The sequence below is a fragment of the Esox lucius genome, chromosome 10 (genome assembly GCF_011004845.1).
Source record: "Esox lucius isolate fEsoLuc1 chromosome 10, fEsoLuc1.pri, whole genome shotgun sequence".
Lineage (NCBI taxonomy): Eukaryota > Metazoa > Chordata > Actinopteri > Esociformes > Esocidae > Esox > Esox lucius.
The window spans coordinates 4,884,527-4,911,870 of NC_047578.1; the positions used below are offsets into that span (position 1 = coordinate 4,884,527).

Genomic DNA, 27,344 nt, shown 5'->3' on the forward strand with positions numbered 1-27,344 from the left:
TTTTCATTTCTGATTCATTATTTCAAAGCTTTTTGGTTAAATGAAATCAACAATGTGAAATGGATTGCATACATTTTAATTTAGTTGTAATATATAGCTCAATTGCTGAGCATAGGGTTCTGAATCTAATTCCTGTTGTCATGAATAGGAGCATCTAGTAGTACGCAAAACAAGTTAATGAAAAAGTCTTGTTTCTAATTTGGCTAAAGTATCATCCATAAACATTTGAGGTTTTAAACTTTAAACTAGATCATTGTAACACAAACACTTTTGTGTTTTAAGGGAGGAAGGCCTCTGGCAATAACGGGAGGTCAGTAGTTCAAGACGACAACAAATCAGTTGAGAATCCCTGAGTCATCTTTTCACAGTTAAAGTGATTAGGAGATGAGGAGAGCTTCAGTTCCTGACAGACCGTCATCATTTTGAATATCGTCATGGATGAATACCTTCAAGATTATTGACATATTGCAGGGCAGCTCAATATCTCAACATATATCTTCAGTTCCACCAGCAGAGGTGATGTGCAAATACACATGTAATAAAAAGTGCTGCACCAAAAGTAGGGGTCAAATTCCTGCACCATACTGTCTCCCATTGTCATGGTCTCCTGTGATTACTATCTAAAAAAAATTATTACATAAAAATGAAAGAGGAATTCCAAAAAAGGTCAATATTTCGGCTATTAAATATTTTTTTATTGAATGGGAAACACTGTATTGTGTTTAGATGCAGCCTTTCACATGCATCAAAACAAAGCGTTTACATTTCTTAACAACACCAGTATTCAGATTGACGAGTCACAGGATGTTGAAAACTCATTGCGCAATTTATATTGTAATTTGGTCTACATTTAAATGCACTCCTCAAAAAAAAAAGTATCAGCTCACAGATACCGACTGGGACTTCTACGGACAACAAAGTATCAGTGTAAACCTCCAGTTTCTGGCTTGATGTGTACTATGTTATTAATATGTGGTGAATCTGTGAGTGGGAATCATTATCATACCTCAGTCAGCCATGAAATTCCACGTTTGAAAGAGTGGCGTTGACAAAATTTCAGAGACCCTTTTCGGGCACCCTTTTCGAATACCCTTCTCGGGGGCCCCTTTTGGAGACCCTTTTCAGGGACCCTTCTCTGGGACCCTTTTTGGTTCAACCCACCAGAGGCCAGAAAATCGAGGACACCATTTCTGACTAGACTCCTTTTCACAAGGTCCTTACATAATCCCCGTGTTTTTCAGTGTTTCTGTTTTAACAAGGTGACGTACCTTAGAGTAACTGTTACGCAAGGAACAAGGAGAATGTAGCCCGCTAGCTTGGCCGAGACGGGGGCAATGTTATCGCGTGACCCAGCGGAAAGGCTACAGTATGCCGCAGCTTGGTCACCAAGCAGTCATTAAGGAACACAAACCCGGCCTTTCACACGCGTCTGGGAGACGATCTGGACCTGGAGTCATCTTCACCAAGCTCCAATGACTGGGGCCTTAATGTGATTGTGTAACACAATGAGCACTTGAGACAAACAGATCCTCTGACCCCTGGGTGGGAATCAATTGGATCGGGGACTCGGCACAAAGCTCACACCACACAGTCATTGGGGGAGAAGCACTTTCGGAAATGGCAAGCTTAACTGCATTAATTTAAATGGGAGCCACACAGCTCCTACTACAACTACTACAACTGCTAGCAGACACCCACCACCAAACACCCCAGGACCAATGAAGGAGGTACGGGAAGAGCAAGAGGTCAGTAGTTCAAGAAGACAACAAATTATTTGAGAATCCCTGACTGAGTCATCCCTCCAAAGTTAAAGTGATTATGTGATGAGGTCAACTTCCTGTCATACACACGCACACCTTCATCATTCTGAACATCGTCATGGTGAATATCTTCCTAATGATTGCTACGTTGCTGGCCAATTCAACATCTCCACAGATCTTTGGTTCCACCAACTCAACATCTCCACAGATCTTTAGTTCCACCAATAGAGATAACAGGCATATAAAAATGTAATACGAATGAAACAATAACACGAACAAGTCGCCTGAATGGGCCAGTGAACTTTTACCGCAGTCAAACAATTTGACCCAGAGCTGCCCTCTACAGGTCAACAGAAGCCATGCAGTTGATGATCACAAAACTCAACAATGCACAAATGTCAGTTATACCACAGCATGACAATCTCTGACAGTGACCTGGGCCGAACGCACATTCAACCCAGCGTAGCCCAACTGTTTACAGCGCAGTATGTAGGGAAAGGGCGCCATTTTGTTTGCTCCCTCCACCGGCGATTGACTTGGCCGATAGGACACACCACAACAATTAAAAAGCATAATCAGACCCGGATTCCCTCAGCAGACCGCCAGCTGTTCCTCCCCCCTCTCTGTCTCTCTCTCTTTCTCTCTCCTTTTCCCAGAAATGTCTGTTTATAACACTACACAGAGACCCAAGCCCAGGGAAATTAGGCTGAACTGTTCGGCCTGTCGGCCTGGATAATAAGACATCGTTAAGGCCCAGAAGGCAGAGAGATGGAGAAGTGATGGGCGAAAAGAGAGGAAAACAGAGAAAAAGAAAAAAAAGATTAGACACCTGGGAAAAGAAAACTAGAAGAGGGTGAGTGAGCGCAATTCCAAAATATCTTTGAATGGACATATAATGTATCCGTCATCCGTTTATTCACCTCCGGAGCAATGACCATTATTTTGCCCACAGCAACGAGGACCCTCTCCCTGTAATCCACACAAGCCTTTGGGGAGGCATTAAAGTGGACTTGCTCGAAAAAACACTTAACGACAGCCCTGCTTAACATGTCTGGGCAATGGATCGGAACCACCAGCGTTTGGCACAAAGGGGTCAAGTCATCAGTGCCTGGAAGACCAGAGAGAGGCTCTGAGAAACCCCCCCCACCGTTCTAACCACAGATGAGAAGGTAGCAAGCGGGAGAACCGGAGAACCAGCCGGCCAGCAAGTGCCGCTTCTGTTCGGGTTCACCAATCAGCCAGAGGAATTCCCGGCGTTGCCTGAACAAACACACACCCAGGAGGGGAACGCTGTGTAGCAGGTGGCCAGAGCAACAACCCCAAACCCCCCCCCCCCCCCCGCGTGCTCAGGTCTCACAGGTCGTCTGGCCGGGTCTCTTGACGCCGAGGTCGCCGCCCTGCGTCTTAGAAGGGCATGAGGTCCCGGCCAACATCTGCGGAGTACCTGGCTTGGGGGACCCGTTGTAATAATTAATTAATTATTACAATTATAATCTTAATATGTTCACCCGGCCCAGCCAGAAGAGGACTGGTCACCCCTCTGAGCCTGGGTCCTCTCTAGGTTTCTTCCTAAATTTCGGCCTTCTAAGGGGGTTTTTCCTAGCCACTGAAATTCAACACCACTATTGTTTGCTCCTTGGGGTTTAAGGCCCGGTGTTTTGTAAAAGAAGATTTTGTGACATCTGCTGATGTAAAAAGGGCTTCATAAATACATCTGATTGATTTTATTGACACCTGCGCTGTTCCCTCAGATGTCGCCCACGGCGAACACACACGTGCACGCGCATCGACGCCGGCCCGCGCCTCATCTCAAACCTGCTGACCGACCAGCGGCGGCTTGGGGAGGGGTCGGAGACAGAGGAGATAGAACAAACAAACCCGACGGAGCTCTCATTGCTAGGGGCAGCGGCCAATCAAAGGGTCTGTCAGCCACTGCACTTGCTGAATAAATGACCCCGCCTTGACAGGAAATTCCAAACAGCCATTTTAATTCTGATCAGGCTTCCAGGAAGTGGAAAGAATAAAAACACATCAATTATAATGACAGGAAGTCTGGGATCACATGGCTACCAGCTGGAGTCAACAGAGGGATTAAGCAGCCAGCAGAAGAAAAAAAAAAGTCTCATGGAGGGGGAAGGAGGATGAAAAAAAAAATAACACTCTCAGACTTCCAGACAGTTAAATGACATGACGTTCCATTTTGTGAGACAAAGCAACACATTTCTGTACAGACGCAAGTGCTCCATCTTTAAGGAGGAACAGAGCAGGACAACATGAGGAGGACAGGGCCGATGCTTTACATTACCTCCAGCTCCCACACAGTGTTATGCAAATTCAAATACTATGCAGACCTTGTTACAGGCTGGGTCCATATGGATATACTTAGTGGTTTCACTCTCTGCCTTCCCCTCTTTCTCTCTCTCTCTCTCTCTCTCTCTCTCTCTCCCACTTGATTCTCCCTCCATGTTTTTGGCCCCAGAGTTTTGGAAGGATGCAATCAAATTAGCAGGGCTCGTTGTGGACTCCTTTTTAACAGGGCAATACATTTCTAAAATAATTGAAATGAGACACTTTAAATATGATTGAGCTAAGTATTATACCCCAGCACATGTTAATAATAACTGTAAAGTAGCAGTTAGTAGACACTAAGGGAAACGGGTCATAAAGAAGTAGCTAAGCCAACTCCAGGACGTGGAAGCCAAGACTGCTCCTAATTCTCTGGCCGCATTAGCGCTGGGCTGAGAAACAATGACAATGCTTTACTAAAACCAGTCTTATTGAATGAGATATCTAACATCCCATTAAATGCACTGAATGCTGAAATCCAGAAGTAACAGAATAACATGTAGCGCCTACATTTCAGATTAATCTGAGAAATACATTCAGAGAGAAAGACAGACAGAAAGAGGCAGAGACAGGCACCATTCCCGGTGATGCTGCTCTCCTTCGACTGTGGCAGACATCTTGTATTACCTCAACACAGATTGTCTGCATGCACTTAGAGCTGGGAGTGAATGACCTGTCTGTTGTCTCTGATTGCAGCTAGAGTGGAGACACTGACGGGCAGTGGGCAGACATCTCTTTTCAAAAGGGTTCAGCCTGCCCTCTACGCTCTCTTGTTCTCCCCCTCCCTCGATCACAGGAAATGGAGGACTTGATTTAAATCACGACAGGTTTACAGACTGTGGATCAAACCGGGCGGTGAGGCCTGCAGCACATCTGACACTAATGACAATCAGATCAATGTGGACGTCACACACACAGATTACACACTCACCTTCGGACAGATGGGCTGTTCCAGTTATAGGCGTCTGAGTTTCTTTGCAGTACAACACCACCTCTCTGGGTAGGAAGTCAACCTGTGTAATCTTGGTCGCCCCCAGTCTCTGCATCTTACGCCTGGACGGATACAGAAAATAGTGGGTCCACATCAGCGGTGCTGAACCAACATCCCACTATAACACATCCCGTTGTAACACGCCCAAATGTAACACATACCATTCTAACATATCTAAATGTTACACGTCCCACTGTAACACTTCCCACTGTTGCACCTCCCGCTGTAATACATCCCGCTGTAACACTTCCCGCTGTAATACGTCCAACTGTAACATATCTAAATGTAACACATCCAAATGTAACACATACAGCTGTAACACATCTGAATGTAACAAATCCCATTGTAATAAATCCCACTGTAACATGTCCAACTGTAACATATCTACATATAACACATCCAAATGTAACACATCCCGCTGTTACACATCTGAATGTAACACATACCGCTGTAACACATCGCACTGTAACACATCGCGTTGTAACACATCCCACTGAAACAAAACCCAGAGTGATAGTTTCCTGGACACAGGTTAAGACTAAACCTGTCCTAAAAAAGCCTTTTCAATAATAATTCTCTACTGAATTCAAGTCTAGGATGAACCTCCACAACACTTTAAAATCCTGATTCATCATTCAAATGGTATATCATATCACAGCTTTATTGAGCAGGGTATAATGTTGTGGAGACATTATATATTGTGTAGAACACACCAAAACTAACTCCAGTCAGATGAGCTCTGTTCATGGCACCGCTACCTGGTAAACATTTTGAAACTCTAAATACAGGTCATGTGCAAAGATAGCCCTAGTCTGATTGGACCGAACACCAACCAAAGTGGAGTAAGAACAGAAAGAATGAAAGAATAAGGAAAGGAGGAGAGGAATATGTCAGTACCCCAGCTCAGAGTCAGACTGCAGCTGCAGAACAGACGGGTCAGTGTCCCATTGCAGGGTCCTTGAGTGGGCAGCAGGGGGCGCAAGGGAGGGAGAAAATGTGCCAGGTTAAGAGGTGTACCACCACAGTAACACGCAGACACACAGGCTCGGGTTGGGGTCACTCACAGGCAATTTCAATTCTGTTAAATCAGGAAACCAAATAAAAAAAAAACGACAAGCCACATTTCTATTCAATTGGGATTTTTCCCACTGCAGATCTGGAATTTCAACAATTCTTTTAGTGGCTGAGTTGAAACAGAATTGACGCAAAATCTGCACACACACACGCATGCACGCACGCACGCACACACACACACACACATGCACAAACACACACACACACACACACAGATTAAATTTAAACACACATGCAAGGGCATTAAGATACAGGACCAACAATCAGTTCGTATAACAAGGAGTCCAAACAGTGGGCTACTGAAAAGGGAAAATGTATATATCTCCCTGGTATAGATTCTTAGCAAAACTTCAGAAGATACACTGCATTTGAAAGTTACGTAAAACACTTGTACAAAATGTCATGGAAAGTATGACTTTTGATTACTTTGTATGGAAGAACTGATCTTGACAACCCAAAACGTATAAGGTCATATATGAGTATGGGAACATATGCAAATACTCTGTAGAAATGTGTATTTTCAGTTTTGTAGAATCCAAATGTTTGGACAAATATACAATGATCCCTCTCGTTGTATGCCAGGGAAAATGCTAAATTGTGATCCAGGGCGATGGGGAGGGAACAGGTTTGTTGTGTGGGTGAAGAGGTCAACATGAACGGGCCAGTGGGGGACAGGATAGGGGTGTGCTGTCATTGGTTCATAGGCCACAACTGTGATCCAACAAAACAGACATTCAACACACCCCTCTCCATTGGCGCTATATTGTAGAAAGGCCCACAGTGTGGATACTCATGTCTGATTGGTCTTTTAAAGCCGTGCAGCATAGTCAAAAAAGAAGTCATCCAATTGATCTGCCTGATCATGTGTGTTTGTCCGATCATATTTACTGGACTTGTCAGCAGGCTCATATTCAGAGTTTTTACCTCAACATAGTGTGAAATACACACTGTGTGACACTTTGCTGGTAGGTCATGAGGATTAATTAACAACTTTCCCCACTGGCATATTTTCCCAACCGTTTCCATGGCATTTAAACTGCTTTGTTTTGGAGTTACGTGGACCACTTTACCGCATCTATTTCTGTCTTTCATATATGCCACTTGGTGATAACAATACAGTGAACCAGCCCACAACGTACGCATCTTCACATATATACATACACCAGGCACAAAACATGAGTATATGAAAGCAGTTATGACACATCACAACAAACAACTATGCCATGTCCTAAGGAATATATTTTGTTCTATGTCCTTAGTGGTAAAGCAGTGCTTGCTTTTATTGAGGGACAATCATTCAGGGTGGCTTATAAACAAACTGGAGTTTTCTCCAAAGTAATCTGCCAAAGTGCAAATTGTGACAGGGTGGCTTCTCAACAGTGCCTTTTAGGGATGGTGAACCTACCCATTACCTCGTCAACAGACACACAATGGCAGTGGAGCGCATTAAGGCGTCAGTCACGCCATTCCACCATGACAGACTGACTGGTGTCATTGGCGTGACATTGGCGTGACACCTTAAAGGGCCATCGTGTCAGTCAAGGCTTTTGGGGAAACAGCAGGCTTCAGGCAACAGTCACCCAAACAGGGGGGAAGAAAGGAATAAATCTGTGTTGCTTTTAATGCCAGACAGAAAGCCACCTGCCATGGTATTCACCGCCTGCGTATTCACTGCCTGCGTATTCACTCTGTCTGTCTGTCTGTCCGTCCGTCCGCCGGTCGGGTTGTTTGTTTGTGTATCCTGACTGCGAGCAAACAAATTGGGCTTGGGGCATTCCTGGCTTTGAGTAGAAAATGCTTACCTGTCAGTCTGAGCATGATGCCTACTAACAGCAGACAACCCTGACCTGAGAGGGGACACAGTTATAGACGGACACACTCAACGAGGGGAGCGTGGCGGGGGACGCACACGCCGGACGAGGCTGCGGGGCGGACAGACGGGAGGACGGGTTCATTGTGGGTCTCTTGGTGTTTTGATATCGTCCACCACCATCCCCACCCCCACCCGCCCATCCCCCAGCAACCTCCGTCCGCCACACACACACACACACACACACACACAACACAATCCAAATCTCCAGATGGATTTTACTCTACTGACGGTTCTTGGGTTCCTTCTCGTGACAGATGTCTAATGCAGAAGGCACCGGACTGCAGACAGACCTATTTAGTCATCAGTGCTGGTTTTGGTTTTTGGCAACGAGACGAGCATGAGCCGCGGTGACACTGAAGCGCGTATGACACATGGGTTGCAGTCATTCCACAGCGTGACGCCACTGAACGTGGCCTCCCTGAGGAGAGAACTGACAGGGACCTGAGCTAGTGTCACGTTAGATTGGGTTCACTGGGTAGCTGACAATACATTACTGGGTCTTAATTGCAGGCCTGTCTGTCTGTCTGTCTGTCTGTCTGTCTGTCTGTGTGTGTGTGTGTGTGTGTGTGTTAGAGAAGTTAGAGAGAATTTCTGCACATCAGTGTTGATCCTTCCAGTGCTGTGGAATGTTTACGACCCGGAAAAAAATGTTTTGGTTCAAACAGGATGTTGTAGTTCAAACAGGATGTTGTGGTTCAAACAGGATGTTGTAGTTCAAACAGGATGTTGTGGTTCAAACAGGATGTTGTGATTCAAACAGGATGTTGTGATTCAAACAGGATGTTGTGGTTCAAACAGGATGTTGTGGTTCAAACAGGATGTTGTGGTTCAAACAGGATGTTGTGATTCAAACAGGATGCTCTCTGAAGATGTATCCACTTGTATTTTGACTTAAAACACTGTGATCCTGGAGTAGCTTGGGAGAGTTAAGCATAAATCCACTGGGTATGGCAATGGCAAGTCAAATCTAAATCTAAGTGTCATTCACAGATTACAGATTAGATGTTTTGTTGTGATATGTGTTTAGGATTGCAAAATTCCTGTAATACAAAAAGAATCCCTGGATTTCCAGGAAACCTTGGTTGGAGGACTCTGGACTCTGGATGTTGTCACCCACCGTGAAACAGAGCTGGGCACTTCAGAGTTTGGTCTTCAGTGAGCTCAGGCAACACTGACATCTACAGAATTGCACTGACTGGCCAGATGGTGGCGCTACAACAAGCAACTGCAAGCTCACTCTTTTCTCACTCACTCTTTGCTCACTCTTTTCTGCTACATTGAAATTATTTTGTGACAAACTCGTAAAAGCTCACTCCCGGGCAGATTGCTCCATCCAATCTTTTGCTCACTTTTGACCAATATGAATACGCATTCAGAATGGCAGCGCATAATTAAGGCAAAACAACATTGTTTTCTTTGTTCCTGATTTCCGGAAAATCTGTGATTTTTATTGAGAATTTTGCAACCGCAGTCTCATGACTGGATGAAATGAATGACATTGTTGGACTCTGTATCAACGCTTTCAGCTACAAGCTATGATGCTGAGTTTTTTACAGGAAGTCGCTTTAACTACATCTAAAACTTTCCCCTAACCACAAAGTGCATGTTGTGTGTGCAATTACTTTAAGCTGGGGATAAAGCCACAAGGCCCCTACAGCCATTAAACCAAAAAAAATTCAGCAATAATACAGAAAATACAGTAAACGTTCAACACTTTCTCTCAGAGAACATCCCTGAGCGACGTGTTAAATAATAAGTTCAATGCTCATACTAACATGATATTCCAGTTACTCTGGACTTAGTCAGGGTCAGTAAATCCACTCAGCAATATATGAATAAAAGCCTCAGTAAAGTAATATTGTGAAAGGTGACTTCTTACCTGCCAACGGTGGCTCCGTCATTCGAGTCCTGACTTCCAGTCTCACTCGGGGTGCTGAGTCGGCTCACTGATTTGGAGGGGGACATGGGGTTCGGGACTAAATAATGAAAATAACACGTATCCAACATTAAAGGCTGTAGAGGATGGACTGGTAAACCCAAGCAATGCCAGAGGTAGAGAGAGTGCCCGAAATGAAAAACAGGGTGAAATGGCAGAAAGCAAATGAGTGATTAAAAGAATTGAAAAAAAACAAAACAAAACAAAGAGGACAGAAAGTCAAATGAATTCCTGATTTACCATTCAGTTCAACGCAAGCATGGCTTTCACTGGTCACTGGGACCTCTCACTGACAGGTCACTATTGTACAACCAAAAATTCATGTTGCAATCAGGGTGTTGTTATATATTTTACCACTGGTAAATACTGACATACAGTGCCTTCAGAAAGTATTCAGGCCCGTTAACCTTCTCCGTTATGGAATTAATACATAGTTGATGAAATGATTTACTTGTTGGCATCAATCTACACACAATACTCAACAATCACAGAGTGAAAGCTTCATGTACAAAAGTATTCAGACCCTTTTAAAGTACTTTGTGGAAGTGCCTTTGGCAGTGATCACAGCTTTGCGGATTCTTGTTTGCCTCCTGGATTTGTGCCAGTTTGCACCTGGATTTGGGCAACCTCGCCCATTCTTCCTTGCAGATCCTCTTGTCAGACTGAACTCAGGCATTAGCTTCCATCTAGTCACACTACCACAAAGACCTGATTGATGGAGCGCTGCAAAGATGGTTGTCCCAAATGGCAGATTCTCCCACCTCTAAAGAGAACCTCTGAAGCTCTGTTAGAGCAGTCATCAGGTTTTCGGTCCTCTCCTGGCCCTCCCTCACCTCCTCTTGCCCGGTTACGGCCAGGTCCAGGAAGAGTCTTGGTGGTTCCAAACCTCTTCCATTTCGCAATGATGGTGCCCACTGTTTTCTTGTAAAGCTTCAATGCTTTAGCAATTTTTTTATAACCTTCTCCAGATCTATGCCTCGACACAATTCTATCTCGAGGTCTACCGAGAGTTCCTTGGACATGATTTGGTTTTGGTTCTGACATGCACTGTGAAGTGTGGGACCTTATATGTAAGTCTTGTCATATCAAGGGAATTTGCCCAAAGTGTTCTCCAATTAAGTTCTAGACACTCAGGGTAATCAAGGACAAGGGATGCATTTGAGCAAATGTTGTGTCATGGTGAAGATTTTACTTATGTGCATAAGATATTTCAGTTTTTTCTTTTTCAATAAATTGCCAGAAATCTCTGAAAATTTGTTTTGTCATTATGGGATATAGTGTGTAGATTGATGGCAAAACAAATGCATGTAATCAATTATAAATGAAGTCCATGACACAATGAAATGTAGAGATAGTTAAGGGGTCTGAATACTTTCTGACGGTCCTGAGATCTGTTTTCCATCATTTCAATCGGAAAATGTCTTTACAACATCTTCACCTTAATGTCATGGACTTAAAGTAAAACCTGAATATAAATACGGTGCTAATAAAATACTACATCCTTGGAAAAAAAGTTTTGCCAGTCTAGGAGAACCTTTTTGTTTTCAGGTAGAACCCTTTTCCATGTAAAAACCCCTATTTTGATAGGAGTCTTAGGTTCAATTCACCTGAAACTAAAAGAAGTCTATGTGAAACCAAAAAAAAAAAAAATTCTATAGGAAGAGAAAAACCCCTCCTGGAATCCTTTTTTATGAGGAAATAAATGAACATGTGGAAAAGATAAGATGAAATGTGAACAGGATGAAAATGTTAGAAACGAATTACAGAGAAAGCGCAGAACATCACTGATGGTGAAGTTGCACAGAAGAAACGAAGCGAATAGTATGACATTTCCATACAGTATGTCGCAGCGGACATTGTGACTGCAGAAGTGGACATCCAAAAGTGGACCTGAGAAACAAACAATGATAATGCGTAAAAAAAAAAAAAAAAAAAGAAACAGAAAAAAACACTGGACATAAGAGATGGGTGAAAGAAAATGGGGCGAGTTCACAGTGCGGTTGCATGCGATCCAACCATAACAGAACAGTCGTTCCTCACATTACAACCCACTGCCTACAATGTACTAGTCAGGAGCTTCCCCCTAACCATGAGTCGTGCAGTGTGTGTGTGTGTGTGTGTGTGTGTGTGTGTTTGTTTACCTAGTGGCGGTTCTGGAGAGATGCCAATGCTCTGCAGGAGAGCCTCCGTCTCCCTACGCTTTCGATCCAAGTCCGAATCCACTGGCGCTACTTCAGCTTTCTGCTGCGTCTCTGTCTGTATGAAGCCCCGGGGCCACAAAAGAAATGCCATTAAAAAAGATCTTCAAAGATCCCCCACTGTGTCTCCTCCCGAAGGCCCCAAGGGGTGCCGATAACAGCTCCTTCTTCCCACCTTAAGGCCGCCCCTGACCGCTCATGCAGGTCAGTACCTGGACTTATCAAGGGGTGGCCCCTTGAGGCCATGTCCGTGTTTCTGTGCATGGCCCGGTCCCTCAAAATATCAGCACCCCCTGAGTTTGGGGCGGTTTTGGTTTGTGGCGGTCAAAGGAGCTGCCCACCTCTAGAATCAGCACCGCCCCGGCCTCTGCCCAGAACAACATCAGACAGACACACACACACACACAATATTTTTATTTGAGAAACAGGGATGAGCTTAAAAAACTACTCACTTTTTTCTTCCTTACCTCTTTCTTCTTTCTCTCTTCCTCCTTCCTCTTCTTCTCCTCCCTTATCTGTGCCAAGCGCTGTTTTTTGCGCTCCAACTCGGCTTTCAGGTCACTTTTGTCTGCCATTGGGTCCTTTGGAGCTGGTGGAGAACGGATGTCGCACCGAGGTCAGTAGGCACCATGTATTGCACTATACTAGACTGCTACTGGGTGTGGCTTTGGGTTGTTACATTGCTCTCTGTTTTGGGCTTTAACACGATCCACAATCAATACTATTGCAGGAGATGAATATCGCACCATCTTCTGTGAACGTGTTAGGATGGTAATTACTGATGAAGGTGTCTAATTGGTTGACGCTTGTTTAAAACTCGGATATTGATGTATAGTTATAGGACAATGACATCATTAGTAAGGCAATGACATGGCATGGCATCCACTCACTCCCAAAAACAGCCAGGTGTGTGTCGGAAACAGCGCGTGAAGTGCTTTGTGTTCTAGCAAATTACGACGTCATTGAGATTGACGAAAGTCTTTTAAGTGAGCTTAACACAGGAGGGAAAACAACACAAATAATTAGAATTTAAGTAAAACACGTCGTGAACAAAAAGTGGGGCACGAAATAACGTAAAGCTTTTATTTAAATACGTGACACAAAACAATACAATTTCTAAGAACAGAGACAAATAGGCACGAGAAAAGACAATGACAAACATGTCACTACTCCACGCCCTTGGGACGTAGACTGGGTAGAGCAAAAACGGAGTTATGCGCCTTTAACACATATAAAGGATCTTTATATTACACTGTGGTGAGGAAAGGTAAAGTATGTTGGTGTCATTGACAATGACGTCATTTACCAATGCGCCTCGTCTTCCCTAGATGGAGAGCCCCGCACATAAACGCCAAGCAAAAATCACAATTATACACACAGAATTGAGACACAAGCTAGAAATGCATTCAATGAATCGTTACATTGCCTTGTAAAGACTGGCCATACCTGATGTTTTCTTTCCCTAGCGATGATGATGGTGATGATGATGATTATGATGTGTCACTCGCAAAGATGCTGTATCACGCCGCAGCTACACAACCCCGGCAAAATCACCACATTGTGTATCCTGCTGTAATTTTATTTGAACAACAAGTCTCGAATCTATGTAAAATTAGATTATAGTTCAGATTATAATATTGTCAACGGCTAAAATTAAACATATTCGCGCCAGATGACCTAAATAGACGATGAAACAGGTGCATGATGCTGCATCCCTACTGAGCACCCCTCCAGAAAATCAGGAAGGCCGCCGTGGAAATCCCACCTCCTTTGCTCCTTTTGCAATAGACGCAGTCAGTAGCCTACTACGTCCCGCTTTAATTTGGCTGTTACTGTGTTGCCATCTACAGGCTATTGAGAGAAACGTACTGGGATACGGGGTTCTCGCCATATTTACATTTGTAAACATATCTTTTTCACATCTATATAACAGAATAAAAAACACGACCTTTGGAATTCACTTTTTTTTTCTTTCTCAAGGCGCTCGGCGACAAGCAAAGAGAATGAAACAAACGAAATAGATCAACCCCCACCCCAAAACTAGGATAGTTCTCTTTCATTGGTCGAACGTCATGTCTATCAAATCTTCGGTTCATCAACAACAGCTCATCAGAGGTCGATCTTGGGAAGTGCATTCGTCTATCCTGGATTATCGTAATTAACTGAAGGCTTAAGAAATGCAAAGACATTGGGCAATGCTCGGGGAATTGTTTGTGTTTCATTGACAATGTTTCTGAAAATATCAATATAACGCATTCATATTGCCCTTGATTGCTAGCACATTAGCCAGCTAGCTTCTGCGAGCCTGGACCATACTGGTGACAAGAAAGGGCACCTTGCCGGACTTAAACAATAATTTGATCTCCGGAATTGAATTTGCTACAAACATGAAGTTCTCTCAGTTTTTGCTAAGGAGCAGTTCCATCCCTAAACAAGCACTAGTGGATAGATTTTCCAAGTTCTCACCCTCGCCGCTGTCAATGAAGCAATTCATAGATTTTGGTAAGTTTACGCCGTACTGTCATAGTATTCCTGAACTTTAATTGAATGCATGAACGCATAGATGAATGCAAAACACGTGCTAGTTGTTACATGCATGCAAGTAGCTATACACTGTTTATTGTGGTACAGTGACGGTTGTCCATTCCCAGTTTAGTGTAAACAGTATGTTTCTTCAGAACAGATAAGCTACACTGAATCTTAACTATGACACACTTTGAACCTGCTGCCACAGTAAACCAACACAGTGTCTTCACATTGGCTGAGTATTCTTCCCTTCTCAAAAACATTCAATGTACTGTTTGGCCTTCTGCCTTGAGATTCCTGGGAAGCATCTTCCAAGATGTACATTGACCTGGGTTTTATGTTGGGTGATGTTTTGCTACTGTCTGTAGTTTACTCTCTGTAATGTGTGTGTTCTTGTGTGTGTGTGTGTGTGTGTGTGTGTGTTCTTGTTGTGTTCTTGTTGTGTTCTTGTGCCTACAGGCTCATCAAACGCCTGCGAGAAGACATCTTTTGTCTTCCTGCGTCAGGAGCTTCCTGTCCGGCTGGCCAACATAATGAAGGAGATCGACTTCCTCCCTGACAAGCTCCTCGGCACCCCTTCACTACAGCTTCTGCAGAGCTGGTACATTTGCTCTTTTGACCCCAGCACTTGACCCCCGGCCCTCCCTGTGTCTCATCCACTTCCCCTTTCCTGGGGTTTGCAGACAGACACGAGACGCATGCGTTCCACAAGTCTTCCGCAAGTTTTAACGGTGCAATTTCAACGCCGCGCAAAACTCCACGTCTCCGCTGAACGTGCTGAATTGTCTGTGTGGCCACGTAGAGAGGGTTGAATATCCAACTACCGATACAGGGTTGAATATCCAACTACCGATACAGGGTTGAATATCCAACTACCGATACAGGGTTGAATATCCAACTACCGATACAGGGTTGAATATCCAACTACCGATACAGGGTTGAATATCCAATTACCGATACAGGGTTGAATATCCAACTACCGATACAGGGTTGAATATCCAACTACCGATACAGGGTTACGGCATTTGATAAACTGATTTGCGTCCCTTGAATGGACTGATGGTGAAATAAGTTGAATGTTGCGAAGTAGGTGATGGCAGGAGTGTACATTTTCTTGACCCCTGTTATTTAGGTTGTCCATTCCTCCTACAAACCACTGACCACTGACGAGGGGATGAACGTGATGAAGCACATTTTTGTGATTTTTGACGATGTGTGGCAGTATTATTTTTGACTACGTCTACTGCACTGGTCGACATTACCAGTGGCAAACCTCAGGTGATTGGTCCTTTATTGACCTATTAACTGCTCACCTGTTTTGCGTGTGTCATACGGTGTGCTGCAGGTGACAAGGACATCCTGGGGAACCACCACACAACCTCTTGATATTCCCGCAGATGCCCCTCCCCCCAAACCCCCCTCCCCCACACATTTTAGCTTTCACCTTTCCCTGTCCCATGTCTGTCAGGTGAGCTGGTCACAGGTACAGAGAGATGGACTGGTAAGTCATGTGTCCTCCCAGTAAGAGACCAGGTCATCAGTCATAATAAAAACTGTGCGTCAAGTCGCTATTGGCTTATAAAGGACTGTCATAGAGGTGTTTGTCATTTATTGGCTTATAAAGGACTGTCATAGAGGTGTTTGTCATTTATTGGCTTATAAAGGACTGTCATAGAGGTGTTTGTCATTTATTGGCTTATAAAGGACTGTCATAGAGGTGTTTGTCATTTATTGGCTTATAAAGGACTGTCATAGAGGTGTTTGTCATTTACTTGCTTGTAAAGGACTGTCATAGAGGTGTTTGTCATTTATTGGCTTATAAAGGACTGTCATAGAGGTGTTTGTCATTTATTGGCTTATAAAGGACTGTCATAGAGGTGTTTGTCATTTATTGGCTTATAAAGGACTGTCATAGAGGTGTTTGTCATTTATTGGCTTATAAAGGACTGTCATAGAGGTGTTTGTCATTTATTGGCTTGTAAAGGACTGTCATAGAGGTGTTTGTCATTTATTGGCTTAGAAAGGACTGTCATATAGGTGTTTGTCATTTATTGCCTTATAAAGGACTGTCATAGAGGTGTTTGTCATTTATTTGCTTGTAAAGGACTGTCATAGAGGTGTTTGTAATTTATTTGCTTGTAAAGGACTGTCATAGAGATGTTTGTCATTTATTTGCTTGTAAAGGACTTTCATAGAGATGTTTGTCATTCATTTGCTTGTAAAGGACTGTCATAGAGATGTTTGTCATTCATTTGCTTGTAAAGGACTGTCATAGAGATGTTTGTCATTCATTTGCTTGTAAAGGACTGTCATAGAGATGTTTGTCATTCATTTGCTTGTAAAGGACTGTCATAGAGATGTTTGTCATTTATTGGCTTATAAAGGACTGTCAGAGGTGTTTGTCATTTATTTGCTTGTAAAGGACTGTCGTACAGGTGTTTGTCATTTAGTGAAATGGAAAGTTTGCAAGTGTCACATTTTTGAAGAATTATGTGGTACTCGTTAGGTAGAACATCCCGGCTAACTAGTGTGTAATGTCAGGACAAGGACAACAGAGCTGAATTTCTGTAACTACCTTTTTGACAGGAGATCAATACAGAACCGTAACAATGCAGCAGTATGGCTGAGGAATATAAACCCTGTCTCTTTTTCGAATCGGCAAGGAAGATTTAATGCTCCTGACGCAGTGTTGTTTGTGACAACAAATGTTACATAAACGTCTGCATACTTGCTGCTGCTGTTCAGTCACTGAACAGCAACTGTGTTAGCGGAGTGTGAAAAGCTGAAGGTCAGTTGGTGGACAGAGTTTGAAAACAAAGTCAGCCACACTGTGACCTCTCACCTAGTTCTCCTGACTCTGTATGTGCAAGGCACAGAGCTCGGTAAAATCGAGCCTGCAAATTCAGACTCATGAGGAGAACTTAATTGTTACCCCTCTTAACAAACTCGCTAGTATGCTAATATGCAGGCTGTTGAAAGGCTTAAGTGCAATGTGTGGTTCTCCTTTTCTCCACTAGACAGTCTGACTGTTCCAAAATAGAACTGTGAGATTTTCAAAAGGGGAACTATAGGAGTCAAAGAGTAGCATAGGAGTCAAACGTGAAATGCGAAAAGAAAGAAGTGCTTTCAGCGGTTAGATACTTTATAAATGGCTCATAAGCTAAGGTTGAGCTACACTCCTAAGTATTTTGCTTATTAATGGTCTATGAATGCCTGAAAGCTGTATTCCTGAATTTTTTGCCAGTGATTTAAAAGTGTTGCTGTCTAGACAAAACTCATCCCTGAAAATGTAATGTATGATTGGTGCCCATCAAAACCACTCACTTTCAAACTTGTTGTGGCAAACTGAGGAATGATAGTGTTTCTACTAATTATGCACATATAAACAACATATATTACACATCCAGCCTAAAAGGGGATGTTTACACATCCAGCACAAACTGCATATATAAGAATATTCTTTATAAATGTTCTATCAAGCCTGTGTATATTATTTATTTGAAAGCAGCACCATTATTTCAGTTTGTAAAATAGCCTGGCTTTTCTGTTGTGTATTTCCCTGGGTAAGTAAGCCTGGGTTCTGTGATCTAGTTTCCTGTGTAAACTAGCCTGGTTTCTGTGATCTGTTTCCCTGCGTAAGCTAGCCTGGGTTCTGTGTTGTATTCCAACAGGTATGCAACAAGTCTGATGGAGCTGGTGGGCTTCTTAGAAAAAGATCCCGATGATGAGAAGGTCCTGAAGAAGTAAGTTCATCTCACCCTGTCACATGTAGCAGTTCTGACGTGTGTCTTGCTATTCCTTGGTAACTTTCATTAGATGGACTGGCTAAATGGAGTCATGGGTAATTCCGGTAAGCATGTTAACCAACTCTCACTGTATGTCTGATGATACCATGGCGTTTTTAAATACTACTTCTTGGATTGGCTTTTCCATTGAATGCAAAGCAGTATTTGATGACTGTGAAGTTTATTCTAGTATGTTCTACATTTGAACTGCTTGTGAAACATTATTGGCATTTAATTAGATTTTCATAATTGCGAGCTATATTTCTACCATAACTGTGCTGCATACAGAATTACAGCGCTACTATTTTGAGCTGGTATCAACCTAGGAAATGAATGAATGATTATGGATGTACTGTAGCTACTTCATTCTTCTCCTGAGAGGGAATGAGTCCCTCACATTCAAATATGGTTCTAGGTTGGGAGGTGTTACTCCTTCCTGAAGAACCACGTGTCTCTCCCCTCAGGTTTACTGGTACCCTGGTGAACATCCGTAACCGCCACAACAGCGTGGTTCCGACCATGGCCCAGGGTGTGGTGGAGTACAAGGACGCCTTTGGGTCTGACCCTGTGACCAATCAGAACATCCAGTACTTCCTGGACCGGTTCTACATGAGCCGCATCTCCACGCGAATGCTCATGAACCAGCACTGTCAGTATATACACGACACAATGATACACTCTAAATACCAGCACTGTCAGTATATACACGACACAATGATACACTGTAAATACAGCACTGTCAGTATATACACGACACAATGATACACTGTAAATACCAGCACTGTCAGTATATACACGACACAATGATACACTCTAAATACCAGCACTGTCAGTATATACACGACACAATGATACACTCTAAATACCAGCACTGTCAGTATATACACGACACAATGATACACTCTAAATACCAGCACTGTCAGTATATACACAACACAATGATACACTGTAAATACAGCACTGTCAGTATATACACGACACAATGATACACTGTAAATACCAGCACTGTCAGTATATACACGACACAATGACACACTGTAAATACCAGCACTGTCAGTATATACACGACACAATGATACACTGTAAATACCAGCACTGTCAGTATATACACGACACAATGATATACTGTAAATACTAGCACTGTCAGTATATACACGACACAATGATACACTGTAAATACCAGCACTGTCAGTATATACACGACACAATGATACACTGTAAATACCAGCACTGTCAGTATATACACGACACAATGATACACTGTAAATACTAGCACTGTCAGTATATACACGACACAACGATACACTGTAAATACCAGCACTGTTAGTATATACACATCACAACGATACACTGTAAATACCAGCACTGTCAGTATTTACACGACACAATGATACACTGTAAATACCAGCACTGTCAGTATTTACACGACACAATGATACACGGTAAATACTAGCACTGTCAGTTGTATATATGCCATCCCTAAGAACAGCTCTTAGCTGTGGTATATTGGCCATATACCACACCATATACCATGCACCCTCATACCTTATTGCTTACTAATACATTGATGTACATACTGTATGATCGTAGTAGCTAGGCAACCCTGTTCCTGGACCGCTGCCAGAACTGTAAGATGTTGGCCCAACGTGACGACCACACTTGACAGCCTGAGCTAATGCATCAGTTCAGGGGTTGTCTAACTTGAACACACCTAGTCTTCCAGTCCTGGTTGCCTCCTGCTGTTGTATAATGTACCGTATTGACCAGCTCTGCTGGTAGTCTATAGGTTCTTCTTATTAAAATGTCTCTATGTAAACCATACTCTGAAATTTGTTGAAGTGGAAGAACCTGTATTTTCTCCACATGAAAGTGTTTAGCCTCAACACCGACATTAAAGCCGAAATGTGATGGTTTGTTAATGAGTACTTTTGTGACATGCGATTGCAGTGGGCTGTTGGTGCCACGTCGGTCTGAATGTGTTTGTTGTTTTCACGCACCGTTTCAGCTCTGATCTTTGATGGCAGTGCCAACCCGGCCCATCCCAAGCACATCGGAACCATCGACCCGGACTGTGATGTGACCGAGGTAGTAAAAGGTAATGACCGTCAGCAACTACACACACACACACACACTCAGAAACGCACACCTGTGCATGATCCACAGGTGTGTAGTCATTATGTTCTTTCCACAGTAACTGTGAATGTGTGTTTGCACGGTTTCAGGACAGTCTGTTCTTTTCACCCTGGTCTGCACAACATCATACATATTCTCCCATCCTATTATTATTTTTTTTTAGTGGGCTTTCTGACCTGTCCTGTTTTTTCCTGTCTGCTCCCAGATGCCTTTGACAGTTCCAAGATGCTTTGTGAGCAGTATTACCTGACCTCGCCTGGGATCGACATCGCACAGGTCAACGGTAAATCACAGTGTAGACATACTTACACGTCTGGTTCCAGTTGCTATTGGTTTCCCTTCGAATGCCTCAGCTGCGCTGGATCCAGCTAGCTTTACATGCTTGAGCTGGCCTGGCTTTACCCAGAACCAATACAGTAGTCCCAGGAGTGTAACCCTGTCAATTCTGGCATTGCCTGCTGATGAGGTCAGTGAAATGCTCATATTATTTAAAGATTTCAAACAGTATGTGGACCCAGGTCAGTTTGACATAACGTTATGCAGTCTCTCGCCCATGTCTTTTGAGCCATTGACCGGGAGAGTGAAACCCTTTATCGTCCTCTAGTTTCTATTTCGGAAACTTTTACAATTTGCTTGGCAAGTTGTTTAAGGCCAGACGTTGTTAGGAAAGACGAGGTTTACATAAACGTTCTGCCAGGTGAAGTTGGCATTGTGAGTTGTTCAATGTCGAGCCAGATTTCTGTAACGTTTGTTTATCTGTAAGTGGTATTCTTGATCTTGCGCTCAATCCCTCCTCCTCTGTACAATTCAGGGCACGTGTGTGTGTGTGTGTGTGCATGTGTGCGCTCAAATGTAGCTGAACCAACTTAAGCAGTTAGCGGTGGGGCTTCCGTACATACAGTGCATGTCTGCTTACTGTCAGGTAGGCTTGTCAGACGTGACATGACATTTCTGGCGTCAGAGGCTTGCAGACTAAGCCACAGACAGCCTTGTTTGCTGAGGACCAATCCAATGTAAAACCCCTCACTTACACAGAATGCAAGAAATATGAAACTTATACCTGTGTGTAGAAACAACAGAACAGTTTATTTTACTGTGTGAGGACAAAATCTGCCACATGAATTGAATAATAGGCAAACGCACCAATTCGAAGGTGTAGCTATGACTTTGATCAGTATTTTATTCTAGTCATTCAAGGAAAATAAATGATTCACACAACGTCTTGCACTTGATGATACTTGCTGAAATCCAAGCTTCATTGTAACTGGTTCCATTAAACATTAAAAACATACCAGAGTTCCATAGCATCGGTCTGCAGTGAGGTGTGGTCTCCACATCAGTCCTAATCAAAACTACTTAAATCTGGATTTCTGATGTTCCCATGCTTGTGGTATTTTGGATCATTGTCTTTCTGTGTGGCCCAGGTGCTCTTCAGATTCATCTCACAGGTGACCTGACATTCTCCTCGAGAAATCTCTGATTCAGAGCAGAATGTGCGCTTCCTGCCATCATGGGCATTTTTCAAGGTCCCAAGACGAATCACTGTGCTAACGTCTTAACAGAAATGCGTCTATCGAGACACGTCAGGAGGCTCATGAATGTACCACGGACAGACACAGGGCCTCGTTTCCCCCCGTTATGACTGGCAAAATCCACTGTACTGAGCCCATATCAACAGCCTAGCCCGAGGGGCCCCAGCACGACAACACGGAACAATCCATTCTGCTCTGCATCAGGGAATTCCAAGGAAGAACTGAAGGTCGTCCGTCCACGAGATGAAGCTGAAAGGCAACCAGAAAGGCCTCAGCCCTGCAGCACACCGTGCAGAACTGTGTTCCTGTTACACCGGCTTCCAATAACGAGAAGCCTCTGTGTCCCGTCAGATATGGGAGACGCGATTTCTACCTGCGTTTTGTTCTGCAGCGTGGTTCTGATCAGTATCAGAAGCCGCACTGAAGTCGAACAGCGCAGCTCCCGTAATCTTGTTATCATTTGTTTGTCAGCCAAAGACCCCAGCCAGCCTCTGCGCATTGTCTACGTGCCCTCCCATCTCTACCACATGTTGTTTGAGCTCTTCAAGGTACGGCGACAAACATTCACCACGTTTGCCTACCATACTAAGTAATCATCTGGTCATTATTATTATGCGGTCGTCTGCAACCGAATTTACCACATAACTGTTCATCCATTACTACCTTTTTTCTTTAAATTCAATTTCTTAAAGCAGTGTTTTTTTCTTCTTCTAGAATGCAATGAGGGCCACAGTAGAGACTCATGAAAACTCCCTGCATCTCCCTCCTGTTAAAGTCCGCGTCTCCCTGGGCAGTGAGGATCTGACCATCAAGGTAGACCAAGGCGAAATCACGCGCAACCTGTTCATTCCCGACGTCGATTTTCCTTTTGACGTTTCGTCGGAATTCTAACTGACTTCATACGTTTTCTAGTGTGGATTCTCACTGTGCTGAACATATTTCCTGGCCCAGACCCTATGATGATGTTACAGGAGGCAACCGAAAAAGACTGGCGTTTTTAATTGATGCTGTGTCTTTCAGATATCAGACCGAGGAGGAGGAGTGCCCCTGAGGAAGATTGAGCGCCTGTTCAGCTACATGTACTCTACTGCCCCAAGCCCCGCCCACCTGGACAACTCCCGCAACGCCCCGCTGGTGAGAGCCCAATGACACTACGTACCAGATAACTCAATCTGGGCCTGGGATCTTGGCAGTTAGGCAGGCGTGCGAGAGAGACGTTGGATTTCAGTCGTGGCAAACGTCCGGGGTTTATTTATCTCTGCAAAACATTTTTAACACAACCACGTTCTCGTAAAGAGCTAAGCGTAAACTTTGAGCCCAGGGGAAGTGAGCGCGCTTGTTAACGAGCTGGATTACAAAGGCGACCAAACTGAACCTTCAGCTCCCGGGGTTTAAAGGTTAACGGGGTCGTGTGAGCGCTGCAACAGAAACCGTGACAGTTGAGTGTTCAAACTGTGACTCATTGTGTGCCTGCAGGCCGGCTTTGGCTACGGTCTTCCCATCTCTCGTCTCTACGCCAAATACTTCCAGGGAGACCTGCAGCTCTACTCCATGGAGGGGTACGGAACGTCCGCCGTCATCTATCTCAAGGTAGACCTCCTTCCCTTTTGCGTTCTTATTGTCTGAAGCTCTTAGAACATTCTGAAAACAATGCTAGCCTCTTGGAAAGGGTGGGGAAAATACACGGGCTCGTTCTCCGTATATCGGTTCATATTGTGGTCGGTGGTTCCCAACCTTTTCCAGTTACGTTCTCGCAGGCTGAAATTTGCTCTGGACCGAGTAACCCTGGAGTAACCTCTCTCATGTCCATTTGACCACAATGCCTAAGGTCTCACTCGTCTCCCTTAGCACCCCTCGTTTATAGAACCCCAGTTTGGGAACTGCTGTACTGTAACATCTGAACCCCCAGAACCCTCAGAACCCCCATAACACTCTGTTGTCCCTTACCAGGCGTTGTCCTCTGAGTCAGTGGAAAGACTTCCGGTTTATAACAAGTCTGCCATAAGGCATTACCAGACGAGCACCGAGGCAGATGACTGGTGCATGCCCAGCAAGGAACCCAAGAGACTGGGGAAACACGAACACAGGCGCTAGACTGGGAGCAAGAGACTGGGAGCCAGTTCTGACGTGGAATGGCCGACGGAAGAAAGTGGATGAAGGAAACAAGAAAAAGTGTAGTGTGACAAAGAGGATGAGGTTGGCGGAAAGTATGCGAATGTGATGATTCATAACCTCAAACTGAACCTACCCAGTTGTTCTCGACCGCAGTTGACGTGTGCGTGTGCGTGTGTGTATTCTCCTCAATGGATATTCTCATTCATTCAGGAGAAGTGGAAAATACATCACTCCGAGGCATTTCATTTTCCTGGGACCTACACAAATGTTACCATTAGAAACAGAGCAATACACTAATCATTTACATTTAGCAGATGCTCATATCCACAGCTCAGCATGTGGTGCTACTTAGCCTTAGTTATTTATGTAACTTATTTTAACTTTATTACACTGAAGCGGCACTAAAAAGCTACAGTTTGGCTTAAACAGTACACATTTTAATTTCCTAAGGGCTCATTTAAATTGATCAAATCACTGAATCTGGTTTTACAACGATAAGTTGCACTGACTTCTGTGAATGTTCATTTTTTGAATCCAAAAAACTCCCCATTAGCACCTGTGGCATGCAGATCTGGCTCTCATATAGTCTCAGACGGGAGTTAAGACCACAATGTCGGTTGATGGGTTTCCTGTGGCCACCGTTCTGCTACAGAATCTCCTGTACGTTGGCCGAGTGGCTGCTCCATACGGCTGGGCTCGGCGGGGGACAGAGTGGCCTCCGACTGGTCTCTGAACAACACGTTTTTGTCTTGAGCTTTTAAACCCGTTTAGTTTAAACTCGGGACATTTTACCTTTCAGCAATAAGGCACATGGTGGTGTTTGCACAGTACTGTGCAAAAGTCCAAGGCACTTGAAATTCTAAAATAAGGCCATTTATTTGGGTAGTGTATATATATATATATATATATATACACATGAATATAATGTTTGCACAGTACTTTATATCGCCAGTATGTATGTGCATTTGTCAGCTAGGGGCTGTTCTCCGGCACAACGCCTCATGAGGGGCCTGCACACAATGCTTAGCCATTATACTGGCAATATACCACCAACCCCAGAGATGCCTTATTGCTGTTATAAACTGGTTACCTACACAATGAAAACAGTGGAACATTTGAATATTTGATGTTATGCCTGTGGTATATGGCAGCTTATACCATAGCTTTCAGCCAATCAGCATTCATGATTAAAAAAAACTTGGCTTGTAATTTGTTTTTTCTTTTTACCCCTTACGAATATGCGACAACCATTAAGTTCAAACAAACTTTTGTATACAATGTTGTCCTAATGGGATGTTTTTATATTTTTCCCACCCCATTAAACCGTTCTTATTTTTTTCCACCCTGGAGTAAGGTAAGATTATATTTGACCGGTGAAAACACATGTTTTAATTGGTGCAGTAAGTAAATAATTGTATGTCCTGTTATTCACCAAGGGAAATCTATTATCACAATCCACAGCAATAAGCAATCATATAAAAGACTAAAACAATAACATTTTACCCAATAATGGGCAACAATTTTTTGTAACCATTTAATATTATATGTGCAGTGAAACAAATGTTTGTTGTTGTTATTGAATGAACAGTAAAGTGCCAAGTTCTATTCTCAGAAAAAAAAAAAATCTACAAGGGTTTTTAACATTCACAGTATTAGATCAAACGTTCTCAGGATTTTAAGCGTATATAATAATTTTTCCATGGTATTGCCATAAGTGCTGAGCAATGCCATTATACACTGGCCTCAGAGGAGCTGTCGATCAGTGGAAGCTGTTGATTGTGGGTGAAAACCTGATTTGAGCTTGTTGCGGAGACGGTCAAAATAATCCTTTTGATACAAGTGGATTATTCACTTACGCACACAGTGATGGTGTTCTGGGCAGCCATCTCTGTCAGAATTTCAGCCTTTTCACTTCAAGGGAATAACAGTAGTGAATGGATTGCTTCTTTTAAGCGTTGTTAGGGTTTTCAAAATGTGTATGGAGTCCTCCCTGTTTCAGTATGCCAAAGCCAAACAAATACAGTATGTGCCTGAAACATTTCAATTTTACAGCTGTTGCATGTATGATTGTCTACTAACTACAGTATGAATGCATTCCTGTACATGTTTGTTTTGTTGATTATGTCCGTCGTTTATTTTTTTATTATGAACAGAACTTATTTTAAGATTTGTGATTGTCAAAACTATAGTTTCTTATTTTAAAGATTTCCTCAGCTTGTTAAAAAATTATCCTAAACCAGAGGGAAAGGCCCCCGCAAACAAAAAGCCCGGAAGGTCAGCAGGTTGTGTGATGATCTCTAGAACGTCCTCAGGACGTCCCGTGTTTCCTGGGGCTTTTCGCTAGACAGTCTAGTCACTATCCAGAACATGTGAATAACCGATAACTGCCATCACTGACCACTTAAAACATTTTAACAACAGTAATAATGCTGTCAAGACACCTGCTACTGTCGGACTGACCTCTGTTCTGACTTGAGAGTTCTAGACCAGACCCGTTTCTCAGCGAGCCCTGACCAAGCCTGCCATCTAGGAGACCAGCTGTGCGTGCGTGCGTGCGTGCGCGTGTTAAACAAGTGTTCAACTAGTAAGATACAGTGCATTTAAGCTGTTCTGAATGTCCTTAAGCTGTAATGAATGTCCTTCCTGATCACAGTCTGTATTGACCTGGCATCTAGTTCTGTTACAGTAAACCGCTGTGTTTTATTAAATCTGCCTGTTAGACAGCATGCCTCCCAGCACTCCCTGTCAGACTTGTCTGCAACATCTATAATAAACACAATTGGAAATGTCCTTTTTCGTTTCACCTGAATACTATATCGTATATACCTCCTCCCCATGTTAGACTGCCTCCGCCCCATGTTAGACTGCCTCCGCCCCCTGTTAGACTGCCTCCGCCCCATGTTAGACTGCCTCCGCCCCCTGTTAGACTGCCTCCGCCCCCTGTTAGACTGCCTCCGCCCCCTGTTAGACTGCCTCCGCCCCGTGTTAGGCTGCCTCCGCCCCGTGTTAGGCTGCCTCCGCCCTGTGTTAGGCTGCCTCCGCCCCATGGTAGACTGCCTCCGCCCCGTGTTAGGC

General features: G+C 43.7%; 2 protein-coding genes across 16 annotated transcripts in view; one reads left to right on the forward strand and one right to left on the reverse strand.

Annotated features, from left to right (window-relative positions):
- The window catches only part of LOC105030281 (cytoplasmic dynein 1 intermediate chain 1), a 63,810-nt gene extending 49,628 nt beyond the window's left edge, over positions 1–14,182 (reverse strand). The window contains exons 1-7 of one of the 15 annotated variants that reach the window (XM_013131212.3): positions 13,625–14,182; positions 12,646–12,767; positions 12,122–12,236; positions 9,924–10,071; positions 7,974–8,018; positions 5,995–6,054; positions 5,038–5,159 (exon numbers count right to left, since the gene is read on the reverse strand). In XM_013131212.3, the coding sequence (XP_012986666.1) occupies positions 5,038–5,159; positions 5,995–6,054; positions 7,974–8,018; positions 9,924–10,071; positions 12,122–12,236; positions 12,646–12,753 (598 nt within the window). In that variant the 5' untranslated portion in view covers positions 12,754–12,767; positions 13,625–14,182. Of the gene's footprint in view, positions 1–5,037; positions 5,160–5,994; positions 6,055–7,973; positions 8,019–9,923; positions 10,072–12,121; positions 12,237–12,390; positions 12,528–12,630; positions 12,768–13,624 lie in introns of those variants that run through there. The other 14 variants (XM_013131216.3, XM_013131214.3, XM_013131211.3 and 11 more) reach the window with 14 other exon arrangements.
- A 106-nt stretch (positions 14,183–14,288) lies between these two features.
- pdk4 (pyruvate dehydrogenase kinase, isozyme 4) lies at positions 14,289–27,059 on the forward strand. The gene is made up of 11 exons (XM_010891492.4): positions 14,289–14,680; positions 15,164–15,305; positions 18,376–18,447; positions 18,954–19,138; positions 20,495–20,584; positions 20,828–20,905; positions 22,626–22,702; positions 22,869–22,967; positions 23,175–23,288; positions 23,631–23,744; positions 24,105–27,059. The coding sequence occupies exons 1-11, from the start codon at positions 14,566–14,568 to the stop codon at positions 24,246–24,248; spliced, it is 1,230 nt and encodes a 409-aa protein (XP_010889794.1). The 5' UTR covers positions 14,289–14,565; the 3' UTR covers positions 24,249–27,059.
- Positions 27,060–27,344: the final 285 nt, after the last annotated feature.

Excerpts from the sequence above, each read along its gene's own strand:
- pdk4 (XM_010891492.4), top strand. The coding sequence starts at position 14,566 with ATGAAGTTCTCTCAGTTTTTGCTAAGGAGCAGTTCCATCCCTAAACAA. Across the intron at positions 20,906-22,625 it reads CGACATCGCACAGGTCAACG|CCAAAGACCCCAGCCAGCCT; the intron begins GTAAATCACAGT and ends TTTGTTTGTCAG. Across the intron at positions 22,703-22,868 it reads TGTTGTTTGAGCTCTTCAAG|AATGCAATGAGGGCCACAGT; the intron begins GTACGGCGACAA and ends TTCTTCTTCTAG.